Source organism: Ursus arctos, unplaced genomic scaffold (genome assembly GCF_023065955.2).
Source record: "Ursus arctos isolate Adak ecotype North America unplaced genomic scaffold, UrsArc2.0 scaffold_14, whole genome shotgun sequence".
Lineage (NCBI taxonomy): Eukaryota > Metazoa > Chordata > Mammalia > Carnivora > Ursidae > Ursus > Ursus arctos.
The window spans coordinates 68,951,403-68,966,397 of record NW_026622808.1 but is presented as its reverse complement, the minus strand read 5'-3'; the positions used below and the strand labels follow the sequence as shown (position 1 = coordinate 68,966,397).

The following is a 14,995-nucleotide window of genomic DNA, read 5'->3' as shown; positions in this document are numbered from 1 at the left end:
TTCCCTTTGTACTCTGCTCCAAACACACCAGTCTTCTTGCTTGCTTTTTCTCTGCCTCAGGGCCTTTGCACTTGCTCTTCTCTATTCCTGGAATGCTTGTCTCCCAGACATTTGCACAGTTAGCTAACTTTCTCCACATCTTTATTTTTTACTTATGTATTTTTTAAAAGAGAATTTCTTTTAAAGTTTATTTTTTAGTATTCTCTACACCCAGCACAGGGCTCGATGTCACCATCCCGAGATCAAGAGTTGCGCACTCTTCTGACTGAGCCAGCCAGGCGCCCCTGTTTGTTTATTTATTTATTATTATTATTTTTAAAGATTTTATTTATTTGACAGAGAGAGACACAGTGAGAGAGGGAACACAAGCAGGGGGAGTGGGAGGGGGAGAAGCAGGCTTCCTGCTGAGCAGGGAGCCCAATGCGGGGCTTGATCCCAGAACCCTGGGATCTTGACCTGAGCTGAAGACTGAGCCACATAGGTGCCCCTAGTTATTTTTTTTTAAAGATTTTATTTTTAAGTAATTTCTACACCCAGCCTTGGGCTTGAACCTACGACCCTGAGATCAAGAGTCGCATGCTCCGACTGAGCCAGCCAGGCACCGCTCTCCAGATCATTACCAACAGTTATCTCAGTGAGGCTTTCTGTGGCTGTCCTGTCTAAATCCTCATTCCTCACGGTGCCTCATAATTTCTTCCCCTGCTTATTTTTTCCTGTCTTATCACTGTCTAGCATACTTACTTTTTATTATTTACTTTATAATAAATATTTTTATTTATATTATATATATGTATAAGTACATACATTTTATAATAATTATAAATCCTTATTACTTAGGATCTTACTTAGCATTTGTTTCCTGCACCAGACTATAGGCTTGAGGATAGGAATTTGCATCTGTTTTGTTGGCCCTGGTATCTCCACTCCAGTATCTGGAACACGTAGCAGGTGTTGATGAATGAATACATTACGATTAGCAAGTGCTGTTCACTGCTAAGCCATGTAGTGTACTGCCATTATTTTTCATTTACCACATTCACCAGTTTTTCCTAGAAGTAGTAATTGTCTTTGTTTTGCTTAGGTGTCTATGTATTTACCGTTAATTCATCTAATTAGGGGAGATCCTAATTGATATAGCTTTCCTCCCCATCTGTATTATATACCTTGCCTCTCAATATAAGGCCTTCTCTCGGCTCTGTCATCGTCGTCGTCTTTTTTTTTTTTAAAGATTTTATTTATTTATTTGAGAGAGAGAGAGAGAGCAAGAGAGAGCACGAGTGGGGGGAGGGGCAGAGGGAGAGGAAGAAAGAGAAGTAGACTCTCCACTGAGCAGGGAGCCTGACACAGCCCAATCCGAGGACTGGGAGATCATGACCTGAGCCGAAGTCAGACACTTCACTAACTGAGCCACCCAGGCACCTCTCAGTTCCGTCTTCTTAAAGAAATCTCTCTCAGAGCTTTCTTGATTTCTATTTTAGTTTTTTGTTTTGTTTTGTGGGGTTTTTTTGTTTTTCGTTTTTTGTTTTTGTGATTAGAGTAATAGTCTATAAGATATAATTCAGCCTTTTGAAATGTATTGAGACTTATTTGAGGCCTAGCATATGTATGGTTTATCTTGGTGAATATTCTGGGTCCACTTGAAAAAAAAATGTGCTGTTCTGCAGTGTTGGGTGTAGTGTTCCGGAACTGTCAATTTGATCAGTAGTATTGTTTAGATATTCTTCATTCACACTGATTTTTTTTTGTCTACTTTATCAGTTACTGAGGAAGAGGTGGTAAAACCTCCAACCATGATTGTGGATTTGTTTCTCCTTTTAGTTATGTCAGTTTTAGCTTCATGAAATTTAAAACTCTGTAATTAGGTGGATACATTATTTAGTATCATTATGTCTTTCTGATAATTGCCCCTTATCATTATGAAATGTCTCTTTATCTCTTGTAATTCTTTGTTTGGAAGCCTACTTACATATTCCTAAAGCTGTCATACTTTCTTATGCTTACTTTTTACAGGTACTTTATATATTTCATTTTTTTATGGGCTACCTATTTGTGTCTTTATATTTAAGGTGCATCTCAGGTAGATAGCATGTAGTCTTGCCTTTTATCCAGTCTGACAAGCTATGGCTTTTAATTGAAATGTTTAGTCCATTTATATTTAATGTAATTATTGATCTGTTTGTGTTTAAATCTACCATTTGCTCTGTGTTTTCTATTTGCCTCTTCTGTTTTTCATTCCTTTGTTCCTTTTCTACTTTCTTTTCGTTTAGTTGAATTTTTTTTAAGAATACCACTTTATTTCCTCTGTTCGCCTGCTATTTCTCTTACTAATTATGGGGCTAACTATGCATCCTTAATTTATAAAGTGTCTTTAGAGTCAGTTTTGTATTACTTGATATGTTACAACTGACCCTGAACACTTATTTCTCACTTCACATCTGACACCTGACAAATGTAGTCACCTTACAACAGTATAATTTCATTTAACTGCCCTCCTTTTTTGATGTGCTGTTATTGTCATACTTTTTATTTCTAATACATTATAAACCCCACCTTACAGTCATTATTTATAGTTTTCCAGTCAGTTGTCTTATATGGCAATGACAAGAAACAAAAATCATATTTTAGATACACCTGCCTATTTACCATTTCTGGTGCTTCTCATTCCTTTTGTACATCAGAGTTTCCATTTAGTATTATCCCTCTTCAGCCTGGAGAACATCTTTTAGCATTTCTTGTGGTGCAGGTCTTCCAGGGAGATTCTACTCTCATTTGTCTGAAATTATCTTTATTTCACCCTCATTTTTGAGAGAGATTTTTTCCTGGTTAAAGACTTTGGTGTTGAAGGTTTTTCTTTCAGTACTTTTTTTTTTTTTTTCCAGCATTGTCTTCTGACATCCATTATTTCTGGTGAGAAGTCACTTGTTATTTATTATTATTACCCTGTATATGTCTTTTTCTCTGACTCCTTTAAAATTTTTCTCTTTTACCTTTGTTTTCACTTTTGACTTGTTTACCGTAGTCTCCTATGGTATATTTTGTATTTCTTCTGCTTGGGTTTTGCTGATCATTAAATTGATATTTTCATTAAATTTGGAATTTTCAGTCGTTAGTTCTACCACATTCTCACCACTTCCTCCTCCTGGGACTGCAATTATGTGAATATGGAACTGTATGATGTCCTACAGGTTCCTGTGCCTCCGTTGCTTTTTCTTCAATATTTTTTTTCTCTTTGTTCAGCGGGAATGATTTCTACTGATTTTTCTTCAGGTTAAGTGATTCTTTTTGTGTGTGTTTGCCCTCTCCATTTTGCTGCTCAGCTCGTAGAGTGAATTTTCTACTTCACTTATTAAGTTCTAGAATTTCAATTCTTTTTTATATGTTTTTAAAAAAAAACAGTTTCCATTTCTGTGCTGAAATTCCTTATTTGCCCATTCATTGTGACCATATTTTCCTTTAATTCTCTGATCATACTTAAAATAACTGCTTTAATATTTTTGTCTACTAAAATCCAATATTTGGATCATTTTGATATAATTTTCTATTGACTGTTTTTTTCTTTGTGGATCAAATTAGGGTTTTTTGGTTTTTTGTATGTTTAGCAATTTTTTATTGTATACTGGAAATAGTGGTTGATGCCACTGACTCCGGATTCTGTTCTTTTCTTTTGAAGAACATATATTCATGTCCTTTTTTTTTTTTTTAAGATTTTATTTATTTATTTGACAGAGACAGCCAGTGAGAGAGGGAACACAAGCAGGGGGAGTGGGAGAGGAAGAAGCAGGCTCCTAGTGGAGGAGCCTGATGTGGGGCTCGATCCCAGAACGCCGGGATCATGCCCTGAGCCGGAGGCAGACGCTTAACGACTGTGCCACCCAGGCACCCCCTTTTTTTCTTTTTTAAAAGATTTTATGTATTTATTTGAGAGAGAGAGAACACACAGTGGGGAGAGGCAGAGGTTGAGAGAAAAAGAAGCAGACTCCCTACTGAGCAGAAAGCCCAATGCGGCTCGATCCCAGGATCCGGAGATCATGACCTGAGCCGAAGGCAGATGCTTAAGGGACTGAGCCACCCAGGCGCCCCCATTGATTCATGTCCTAATAGTCAATTCAGTTTGCTGGCCAATCACCTTGAACCCATGTAGGCTTGCTTTTATGTTTTGTTAGGACAGATAGATGGACATCCAAGGATGTTTCTCTAGCCTTTCTGACTTGACAGAAGTCAGCCTCCAAACCTGAGACTTGTGTTGGGGCTTGGTTTTAGGTTTTGTTAGGGCAGGTTTTTGGAGGCTTTTGTCTAGTCATGCATGGTCTTCACTCGTAGGCAACAGCCTTTCTGATGTCTCAGGTTACGAGCTGGGCTACTAACAAGGGGCTAAGGAGGCCTCTTCACTGTGACTGGGTCAGAACTCCAGCAACCCCCTGGCACTGCTCAGCCTCTCTCTCTGGTCTTTCTCCAGCAGCTAGGGGTCACTCGCCGGTAAAATTCTGGTAGTCCCACCCGATGCATGGAGCCCTCAGGGAAGGACTCACCGAAGACTCCCACACCACACCCAGACTTTAGGCTTTCCCACCCCTGCATTGCTCCTCATTCCTGTCCCATCAGCTGCTCCAGACTCTCATACTTGCCTCCTGGCCATATGGGACCACCATGCTTTGCCTGGATTCTAGCCCATTGTCTGGCAGTCAGGAAGCCATGCCTGGGCGGAGGGTCCTGGTCAGGAGGCGCATCTTAGGAGTTTTGCTTCTTTCAGGGTCATTGTCTCCTGCTGCTCGTTGTTCACATCTTGAAAACAGCGACCTCCCATGTTTTTCTCAGTCTGATGCTGGTTTTTGGAGGGAGGGCTCATCTGCCAGTAATTACTCTGCTGGATCTGGAAGCTGCCCCTGGAACCCTGTGGCCTGCTGCTGATGGGTTGATGTCCAGGCTCGCCCCCTAGCTCTTGTTTTGGGGTCTCCCCCTACCACCATCCTGAGGTTTCCTTTGCCTCTCTTTTGAGTTAAATTCTCTGTTTTCAGGATCCCACATCTTATTTTTGGTTGATTTCTTTAGTTAGAGGAACTGTCAGTAGCTTCCTGAGGAAGGGTGGCAGGAAGGTAAACTTTTTGAGGCCTGTGTATCTGAAAATGTGTTTATTAAACCATCGCGTTTGACTGGTGGTTAATTGGGTAGAGAATTCTAGGTTGGAAATAATTTTCTAGCCTATTATTTTAGGCATTATTTCATTGACTATCTAATGCCATGTGGATTTTGTGAAACTTTAACGTTAAAACCTGTTTTTTCTTTTTCTTTTCCTCTCTGGAAGCTTTTAGGACCTTCTTTTCTTCCCCACTGTTGTGGAATTCCCATGTGGTGTGTTTTGTGGGGGTCTGTTTTCCTCCATTGTGTGGGTACTTAGTGGGCTCTTTCAACCCAGAGGGAGTTTTCTTGAAGTTTTTCTTTGATTTCCTCCCCTTGATTTTACTGTTCTTTTTCTTCCGAAACGTTTACTATCCCCATATTGGACCTCCTAGACTGGCTCTACAGTTTTTTTTCCTCTCTATTTTGGAGGGATTTTTTCAGTTTTATCTTCCAACCCTTAGGTTGCATTTTTCATTGACGTTATATTTTTAATTGTCAAAATCTCTCTTTTTTAAGATTTTACTTTTAAATAATCTCTACACCCAGTGTGGGACTGGAACGCATAACCCTGAGATCAAGCGTCACATGCTCTTCCAACTGAGCCAACCAGCGCCCTCTATTTTTCTTTCGGAATACTCCCTCAACTTTTTTTTTTTTTTAAAGATTTTATTTATTTATTTGACAGAGATAGAGACAGCCAGCGAGAGAGGGAACACAAGCAGGGGGAGTGGGAGAGGAAAGCAGGCTCATAGCGGAGGAGCCTGATGTGGGGCTCGATCCCATAACGCCGGGATCACGCCCTGAGCCAAAGGCAGGCGCTTAACCGCTGTGCCACCCAGGCGCCCCCCCCCCCTGTTTTTTTTTAAAGAAATAGTATTCTGTTATTGTTTTATGGATCTTTTCCTGTCTCTGAAAATACTGATGTTTGTTTTTGGTAAACAAAAATTCGTCTCTGGATAGTTTTGTTCCGTCCAAGTCACTTTTTTTCTGGGTTTGTTTGGCCTCTGTCTTACGTGCTGTCCTCTGGGGCATGGAGATGAGTTTCTTGGTCATCTGGATTCCAGGTCTGTGTACTGCCAGAGTTCATGCCTTTCTCTTCACCCCATGCGTGAGCTAACAGACACCTGGTTTCCTTGGAGACTTTTATAGTTGAGAAGTAAATAGGAGGTCTCAGGACCAGAGGGTTCCATTTGGCATGTTGTGGCCCAGAGTTTGTTAACTCTTAGACTTCTGTCGGTGGGGCCTAGGGAAGAGGGGGTCACTTCCACAGCTCTGCCCTCAGGAACTGTCTGAGGGCTCTGGGGCTTTTCCCTATCCCGGACAGACAAGGGGGCCTCCCACGCCTTGTGAACTAGATAAAGAGGCACCCAGAGTGCTTGTGCCAGTGACAGAAGATGGATGGACCCACAGCTTGGTGGAGATCAAAGGCTTGTGTTCATCTTCAGAGAACCCCCAGAACCTGTGATTTGTGAGCAGAGAAGACAAACCCTGAGCCCCCAGGAGCCCTGGCATCTGCCCACTCTGATGGCCCCCGACAGTCCATCTCCCCCAGGCCCAGAACTGGTGACCTCCACCCAGCCCGGGCACAGTGGAGGTCCAGGTCTGCTCCGGGTACAGCCCCTCCACCAGCCCTATCTGGCATGTGTCATGCCAGACTGCTGCTTCCCCAGAAACCAGGGGAGCTCCTGCTACATACGGGCTCCTCTCCTCCATGGCCAGTGTTCAGGAGGGCTTGGCAGTGGGCACCGATGGGTGTTTGCTAAGTGAACACATGGCAAGGAAAGACCCCAAGTTTCTTGCCTTTGGTCAAGCTGGGCCAGCTGGTGATAAAGGCCCCATGGGAGGACCCTATGCATAGCCTCCCACAGGCCCTCACTGCCACAGCCCTGGCCCCCTCACCACCAGGTTGTGAGCATCTTCCCAGGCATCAGTGAGGCAGAAGTAGAGAACCCTAATGCTGGAGGAACCTTCCACAAGGCTGGGTATAGAGGTGAATTTGCAGGCCGAGAGGGAAAGGCACAGGACACACACACACAGCCAGCATCATAGCACACCTGGAACTGTGAGCTGCTGGAGCTCTTCTGGTTCGTTGTTCCCGGCAGTGAGCCCAGTGCGTAGGGGAGAGAGGGCACAGAGGGCCCTGGGTCAAATGTACTTCCTGCTGCAGTGCAGAATGCCCCCTTACCGCCTTTTAGAGAGCAGAGCTGAGGGCTCCCCACCTTCCTTGCATCTTCCTGTCCCCCTCAAAGTTGGGCCACAGAGTTCTTTCCTCTCTCTGCCCACCTTCTAGCCCCTCTTCTGTGGTTCCTGCCAAGGTGTGGGCTGGTGGCCTGCCCAGTGGAACCGGTGCTTTGGGCGTGGGTCTGTGGGATCGCCCTCCCTATCCCCTGCGTGTGGCCACACCACCAGGTTCACGGGAGACCCCCTATTTCTTTAGCTGCAGATCTGGGACACAGCTGGCCAGGAACGATTCCGCACCATCACCCAGAGCTACTACCGCAGTGCCAACGGGGCCATCCTCGCTTACGACATCACCAAGAGGAGCTCCTTTCTGTCAGTGCCTCACTGGATCGAGGATGTGAGGAAATACGCAGGCTCTAACATCGTGCAGCTGCTGATCGGTGAGCTGGGGGGAACGGGGCAGGTCCAGCAGGGTTCCTCGGGGCCACGGATCTCTCTGTCCTAGTCTCTGTCTCCTTCTTAAACACAGGGCAAATGGAGCACAGAGAGAGGCTGAACTCGGCCAGGCAGGAAGGGAGCCAGAACTTGAACCGCGATCTTCCAGATTCTGATCCTGCCGATCCCTTACACAATTATGTCCACAATTGGAGTTAGGGGAGGAAGAAAGGGAGCTACCCTTGGCTTTGCAGTTACCGTGTAGCCCCACAGTGCGCAACACTGGCTAAACCTTCACTGGTGTCATTGGATTTAGTTCCCATAACCCTGGCTACTCCTTGTTTGCCAGGGGCTGGAGCTGAGGCTCTTAAAAGTGAAGTAATTTATCCCAGTGCACACAGCCTGTGAGCATATAAATAGGAAACTTGAGCTCTGCCGATTGTCATTCGGTGACTTGCTGTCACACCACACTGCAGAGCAGGGCTTCGTAACCATCTGCGTGCTTCCCAATCACTCAGAAGTTTGCAAAAGCACAGATGCCAGGCACCACGTCTGATTCAGGAGGGCTGGGTGGGGCCCACGGACATGCCTTTCTCACAGGTTCCCAGGTGGCGCCATGTTTGTGGCCGAGAGACCCCACTTTGAGAACCACTGTTGCTCTTATCTCCATTTTCCCTTTTCCTCCTAAGTGAACTTCCCAGACCTGGGCTCAAGAAGCTTTGGAGCATTTGTATGGTCCCTGGGGTCCTCATTCCAACCGTCAGGCTGGTTCTTCCAAGACGAGATTGTACAGCTGGGGCCTGGGTGTAGCTGGAGCTGGGGAAAGGGTGGTGCTTGGTTCTGCCTAGCCGGCCTGGCCCGGAATGGGGAAGCGCTCGGCGGAGCTGGACTCCCCAGGCAGGAGTGGAGTTCTCCTTACCTGGCCTTACACTTCCCTTTTATCCAGGACATTTAGTAAAACATTCTGTCATAGAGCATTTTATACAAATGCAGAAAATAGAATAGTGCAGTGAGTCCCGGATACCCATCCCCCAGCTTCAGCAACGAGCAACTCATGGCCAGTTTCTTCTCCACCCTCATCCCTTCCCCTCCCTTGTCTTTCTCTGGGGTGATTCCCAGCACCGTAACTATGTCATCTGTAAATATTCCAGCATGAATCTGTAGAAGACACAAACACTTAAAAAGTACCTACCAACAATACCACTTTCACATCTGAAAAATATTGATATTTTCTTAAGATAATCAGGTAGCTGATCAGGGTTCAGATTTATCATTGCCCCTAAACATCACGTGTACTTTTTTTTTTTTCCAGTTTATTGAAAGCAGGATCCAAATAAGCTCCCCACATTGAAATTAGTTACTGCATCATTTAAGGCTACCAAAGACAGTTTAGATCTTTCTAGACGGTTCTCTATTTTTTTTTTATCCTCCCTATATAGTCACATTACAAAAGTTAACCATTTAGAGACTTAAAAAAATTCCTCTAGAAATTGGGTCAAGGAGCAGTTGGCCAGATTTTTTGGAACATAATGAAATATCTGACACCTTGTAGGAGAAGCCAGGGGTGTGCTCTCGGGTCAACTGGTCGTCTGTGGTTTCATGCGCAGAAAAGCAAAATAATCGAAAAGCACGATCTTACAGTGAATAAAAGAATTCAGAGGAAAATAGGAGAAAATAAATAATAAGCGTAATAAAACGTTAGCAAAGAACAGACCTTGCGATGCTAGGTTTCCTTGTTAACCCGCCACCTAGGAGTGCCTGCCGGGTGCCAGCTGTTTTCCTGCTCATTGTACCATTCGATCCCCCCTGTGCTGAAGGTGGCATCGAAGATGGAGAAACCGAGTCTCAGGGATGAAGTGGCTTACCCCGGGGTCACACAACAAGTGAAAGGGAGCCAGAGTGTCTTGCAGCTCTAAAGTACCCTGCTCTCTTCCCCAGACTTCACTGCTCCTGCTTGTTAGGAAGGAGCAGGAAAATCCACGAGCCTCTGGCAAAGATAAAAAAGAGAAAGCTGAGGGATGAGAGGTCAGAATAAGACCTTTAAAATTAAAGGAGGTCTTTTTTTTATTTTTTAAGAAGAGAGATACAAAACAGTGTTTGTTGGTGGCGGGCAGGGAGCGGTGGACGGCACGGCGTCTCAGCTTGGCCCTGCCAGGTGGGACAGGGCTTGCTGGAGCCTGTGGGCCTCACCGAGCCGCACCTGACCTTCCGCTGCAGGGAACAAGTCGGACCTGGGCGAACTCCGGGAGGTCCCGCTGGCCGAGGCACAGAGCCTGGCGGAGCACTATGACATCCTGTGTGCCATCGAGACGTCTGCCAAGGACTCAAGCAACGTGGAGGAGGCCTTCGTGAGGGTGGCCACGGAGCTGGTCGTCAGGCACGGCGGCCCTCTGCTCAGTGAGAAGGGCACCGACCACATCCAGCTGGATAGCAAGGACGTCGGAGACGGCTGGGGCTGTGGCTGCTGACCGGGGTGCAGGGCAGGCAGGCAGGGGCCTCCCCACCTCGTCTCTCTCTCTGTCTCTGGCCTGCCGGGCCCACCCCTCCAGAGCTGGCCCTCCATGGCGCCAGCGATTCTAGAGCAGCTGGATAAAGTCCTGGAATTCTCCATTCCGTGGCCTGGGTACTTGATGGGAAAGCTACCTTCGAGGAAGGAAGAAGCGGGGTACCTTCTGAGGGAGACCTGGTGTCGTACAGGGTGTAGGGTGTGGGGCCCATCCTGCCGGCCAGTGGCTGTCCCCTCCGTGTCCTTCACGGTCCAGGACTGGCCCGGGCCTGCCGGTGTGGACCACAGCGGGAGAGGGGCCGGGATGTGCCTTCCCTGCCTCGCATGTACTGGTTCTGACCATTTCACACCTTGAGTCTTGCTGCGGCTGTGGCGGCAGGCTGCTGCCCTCCGGGGATGTGGCTGGTGCCTTGGGTTCTTCCGGGTCGTTCCAGGGCCTCTGTGCGTAGCCTCGGAGAGTGAGAGCACCCAGCCCAACAGACTCGGTTCCTGAGCACAGCCCCGGGGAAGCCCTAACTCCTTCCAGGCGAGGAACCTTCTTCCTTTTTTCACTGCCCGCTCTAAGCTCACAGATAGCTTGGGGCTTGGCTTGCTGCCTTAGCAAGACCTCTCAAGTTCTCTGGTTTTCCATGTAGTTTCTTGTTTTCATCGGCACAAATATGGGGTCATGGCCCACAGCCAAGCAGGGACTGTCTGCTGGCCTGGGGCCCAACGTTCTGCCACTCAGTTTGCAAACCCAGCTGATTCTTCAGCACTGACTCTCAGAACTTGGGGGTTGGGGGGAATGAGATAAGAATGTGGACAATTAAGGGACAAGTAAAAGCTGGCATCCGTGAGGCTAAGATCTGAGAGGGACCTTCTGGGCACCTGGGCTGACCTGTGCAGAAGCCCTTCTTGCCACCTTTAGAGCGACGGCTCCCCCGCTGCTTCCAGTCTAGCTTATGGTTTCCCGAACGGAGAAGGCAAGGCCCTGGCAGTCCTGCGTCTGGCCATTTCATCCTCCTGGGCCCACCCGCTCTTCAGAGCCTCAGCGTTGCTGCGTGCTGAGGTTAGAAGGCAGGGGAGGCCTGGCGTCACTGGGGCTCTTGGAAGCACACCGTCCTCTGGGGGTAGCTCAGAGGATCACAGGGATGGAGCTGGGGAGGCAGGTGATCTTCCCATACCACCCAGGCCCTCCGTGTCAGCCCAGTCTAGCCTCTTAGGCCCCCCTCTGTGTGGGGCCCCAGGAAATACACTGCTGTCAGAGCCTTAGGCAAGGCCACGTCATGGGCGTGGAGCCCAGGCTCAGCCCCAGCCCCAGCCCCAGCAGTGGGCCACCGGCCTCCAGCTGACTTCCCTTGCCTTCTGATTCCCACCTGCGTCACCCGCTCTCCCAGGGAGGCCCGACGGCAGAGTCAGAAGCCAGACCTTCCGCAGCAGCCAGACCCCCAGTGGTTTGGTGAAGCAGAGTCGGGCACAGAGGGCTTCCCTGGCTGGGATTGAGACAGGCAGGGCTGGTGACTCTCTTTCGGGCAGGGAGGCAGCCCCAGGACGGCTCAGCCTGGTGTTGGAGGGGAAGGATGTTGGCCTGGTTGGACCAGGAGCTACTGAGCAGGGGCCCGCACTGAGGGGAACCAGCCCCCTGGTGGCTGGGTGGGGTGGGACCTGGGAGCAAGTAGGCCACTTGGCTTCCTTCTCAGTGGCTCTGCCACTGGGATGGGATGAGTGGGGCCTGGGGCCCAACCACCGGCAGGGAGAGCTGGTGTCTGCCGGGTCCCTCCACTGCAGTGCCTGGGCTCTACCTGCGAAGTAGAACGTGCCTATGACTGAGGCACATTCGGGCCAAGGGGAAGGTCCTCCAGCCCCATGACCTCTGCTAGGGGCTGATGTTTGGGCAGAGTTGGGCATTCAACCTGGGCCCAAGCTGGAAGAGCAATCTCGTGAAGCCTGACCTCGCAGAGACCTGCTGCTCTGGGGGGTGGTGGCAGGGACGCAGGGGGTCTTGGAGCACAGGCCTACAGCCCCCCCCCCCGCCCCCGTGATTGACTTGCAGCCTCAGTTCCAGCTGAGCCCAGGTACAGACCCTACCCATGGTTACCTGCTGTCCCTCTCTGCCTCAGGGCTGGGATGGCTAGGGGACGCGGGAGACCCTTCCATTCCATCTCCTTCACAGGGACGCCCTGGGATGCCATGAGGATCCAGGCGAGGCATAGCAACAGGGTAGCTGGCTGGTGACAGGGGCTTGGACTACGAACCATCCCCCTCCTCCAGATCCCGGGGTGGGAGGCCTGAAACCTTGCAGAGGCTTGGCTGAGAAAGGAAGGGAGCAGCTGGCCCAGGCAGGACCAGGGAGGTTTCTGCCCACTGGCAGCCTTTGGCTCACCCAGCAGCCACGAAACCGCTTCCCATTCCTGCCTTTCTCAGTCCCAACGTGTCCGGAACGCTGGGCTGAGTGGTCTCCTGCCACCCTATCCTCCAGGCACCACGGCCGCCAGGGGTTTAGCCTAGAAATCCAGGGGTTGTCTTGGCTCCTCACTCTCTTGCCCCACCCCACCGCAGTGCTAGGATCCCACCTCCACGCTGCCCCCCTGCCCCTCTGCCCTGGACAGGCCCCGGCCTCCCCTGGACACCTCATGGACCTCCTTGGCCCCTGGGCTCGTAGCCCGCGTAGCTCAAGGCACCCTCCTGCAGTCAGCGTGGCAGTGGTAAAAGGTCACGCTGATGCTGCCCCCTCACCTTCCAGGGTGCCGGGGGCCCTCGGGATACGGTCCATGCTCAGTCTGGATGTCCAAGGCCTCCACAGCTCTGCCCTGGCTTCTCCCCAGCACCTTGTCCCCCAGGAGCACCTTCTGTCCAGACTGCGCCCACTCACCGAGCCTTCCTATCGTTTAGAGTCCCACAGATGACCCACCTGGACACCCCTGAGAACTAGTCCCTTGCTCACAGTACCCCCTGGCAAGACTGAGTTCTTTGTCCCCTGTTTTCTCAGCAGGAGCCATTTCCTACAGGCTCAAACAGAGACCATTTCCTAGCCTCGGCCCTGGATAGAAATGCTAGTGCTCAGGGCCCGGCGCTGGTGTGGTGTTGACTGCTTGCCGGCCGAGCTACCTGTCTGTAGGGCCGTGTCGGGGGGGGGCCTCACAGTCCCCTGGGTCTTCTGTCACATGGGGATCTGGACTTGGGTAAGAGAAAATGGGGAAGTGTTGAGACAGAATGCGACCCACCTCTGTTTCCTCCCGCAGCAAGCCCTGGGCTTCTCGGGCCAGAGAGCTTAATCTCTTCCTCTGTTTATAAATTACCCAAGAGCAGGAACAGGTGGGGTCAGGGGCCAGGGTGTGGGAGAGGAGGCAGGGGACAGAGGGCCAGGAAGTGTCCTGGCAGCAGCAGGCCCCGGGGAGAGCACCACCTGTGGCCGGGGTGGGGCCGGTGTGACATGGGCTGGAGAACGAGAAGGCTGGTGTTTTATACTCCCAGGAGGGGCAGCGGGGCAGGCAAGAGACACAGGTCATGAGTCCCGAGCCAGAGAGGTGGGTCCCTGTCCTTCCAGAAGAGGGGTTCAAGGACATCAGGCCCCAGCAGGCATGGAGCTGAAGAAAGCTAATTCATACTGAACTCAGTTCCTCTTTACCAGGAGGGCTGCCCGGGCGGGGGGGGGGGGGGGCGTTGGTTTAGGGACCCTCTGCGCCCTGCGGCCTGGACTGCTGGGCTGTGGGGAGGGCCTCAGCTAAGCCCAGTGATGCCGTTTGCATTTGGGGATTTTTCACATTACCTATTTATGATACATAAATCTTTATAGCAAATCTATTTTTTTGAAACATGGAAGAGTTGCCTTTATGGAAACCAGAGCCAGAGTGTACGCATTCCTAAACCATTAAACAGATTTCTGCAAAGAGCCAATGGTGCCCAAGACTGCTTCTCTCACCTTGGAGCCCCACACTGGCCCAGGTGGCCATGTCTCCACAGACGGTTCCACCCGCCCAGCTGGCTTCCCCGACTAGTCTCGGGCCCAGAGTGGGTGGGTGGGCCTACGCGCGGCCGACGGCCCTTCTGTTGCCGGGAGCCCTGTTAAGACTTCCCTGCCCAGACCAGGGTGGGATCCTGTGGCAGAGAAGCCGTTAGTGCCTAAGGGGCAGGAAGGAGCTTGGGCTGGGTCCTCACTCTGCCAGGGATACCTTTGTGACCTTGGGCAAGTTACTGCACTTGTCTGGGCCTCAGGTTCCTTCAGTTGGGTTTGAGCTGGGGAGGCAGGTTGAGGAGGACGATTCAGTGGTGGTCGGGGGCACCGGGCGTGATGTCTCTCATCTACAGCCTGCGGGAAGGTGTTACTATCCTTGTTCTTTGCAGGTGAGCCAACAGGCTCAGGGGTTGGGAGTTCCTTGCCCAAGCCTTGAAGCCGTAGCAAATCAGAGCTTTTATTCCAAGTCAGGCACATAGTAGGGAGCAGTGCCCGATTGGGGCCCTGGCACCAGGAAGTCCATGACTCCGTAGCCCACCCAGATGCTCTGGAGTCTGTACCCGGTCATTCTCAGAAGGGGGCCTGTGCTGACCTGGTGGCCGGCTGCTCACCACGGCCTGGTCGTACTGTACTCGGTCTGCCACGCCCTGCTCGGAGACCGAGTGACATCAGACCAACCTCCATCCAAATCCCAGGTCTGCTGTGACTAGTTCCTGTGATCTTGGGCTTTGGGCCTCGGTTTTCCACCCAGCCTTGGTTTCCGCAGATACGGGACACTAGTTCCTGTCCTGCCCGCGTGCCGGCAAGCCACCGCAAGATCC

At 50.3% G+C, this 14,995-nt stretch overlaps 1 protein-coding gene across 2 annotated transcripts in view; it reads left to right on the top strand.

Annotated features, from left to right (window-relative positions):
- RAB43 (RAB43, member RAS oncogene family) overlaps positions 1–14,995 on the top strand; it is a 51,144-nt gene that overhangs the window by 20,740 nt on the left and 15,409 nt on the right. The window contains exons 2-3 of one of the 2 annotated variants that reach the window (XM_026501467.4): positions 7,556–7,739; positions 9,952–14,109. In XM_026501467.4, the coding sequence (XP_026357252.1) occupies positions 7,556–7,739; positions 9,952–10,202 (435 nt within the window). In that variant the 3' untranslated portion in view covers positions 10,203–14,109. Of the gene's footprint in view, positions 1–7,555; positions 7,740–9,951; positions 14,110–14,995 lie in introns of those variants that run through there. The other variant, XM_048226655.2, reaches the window with a different exon arrangement.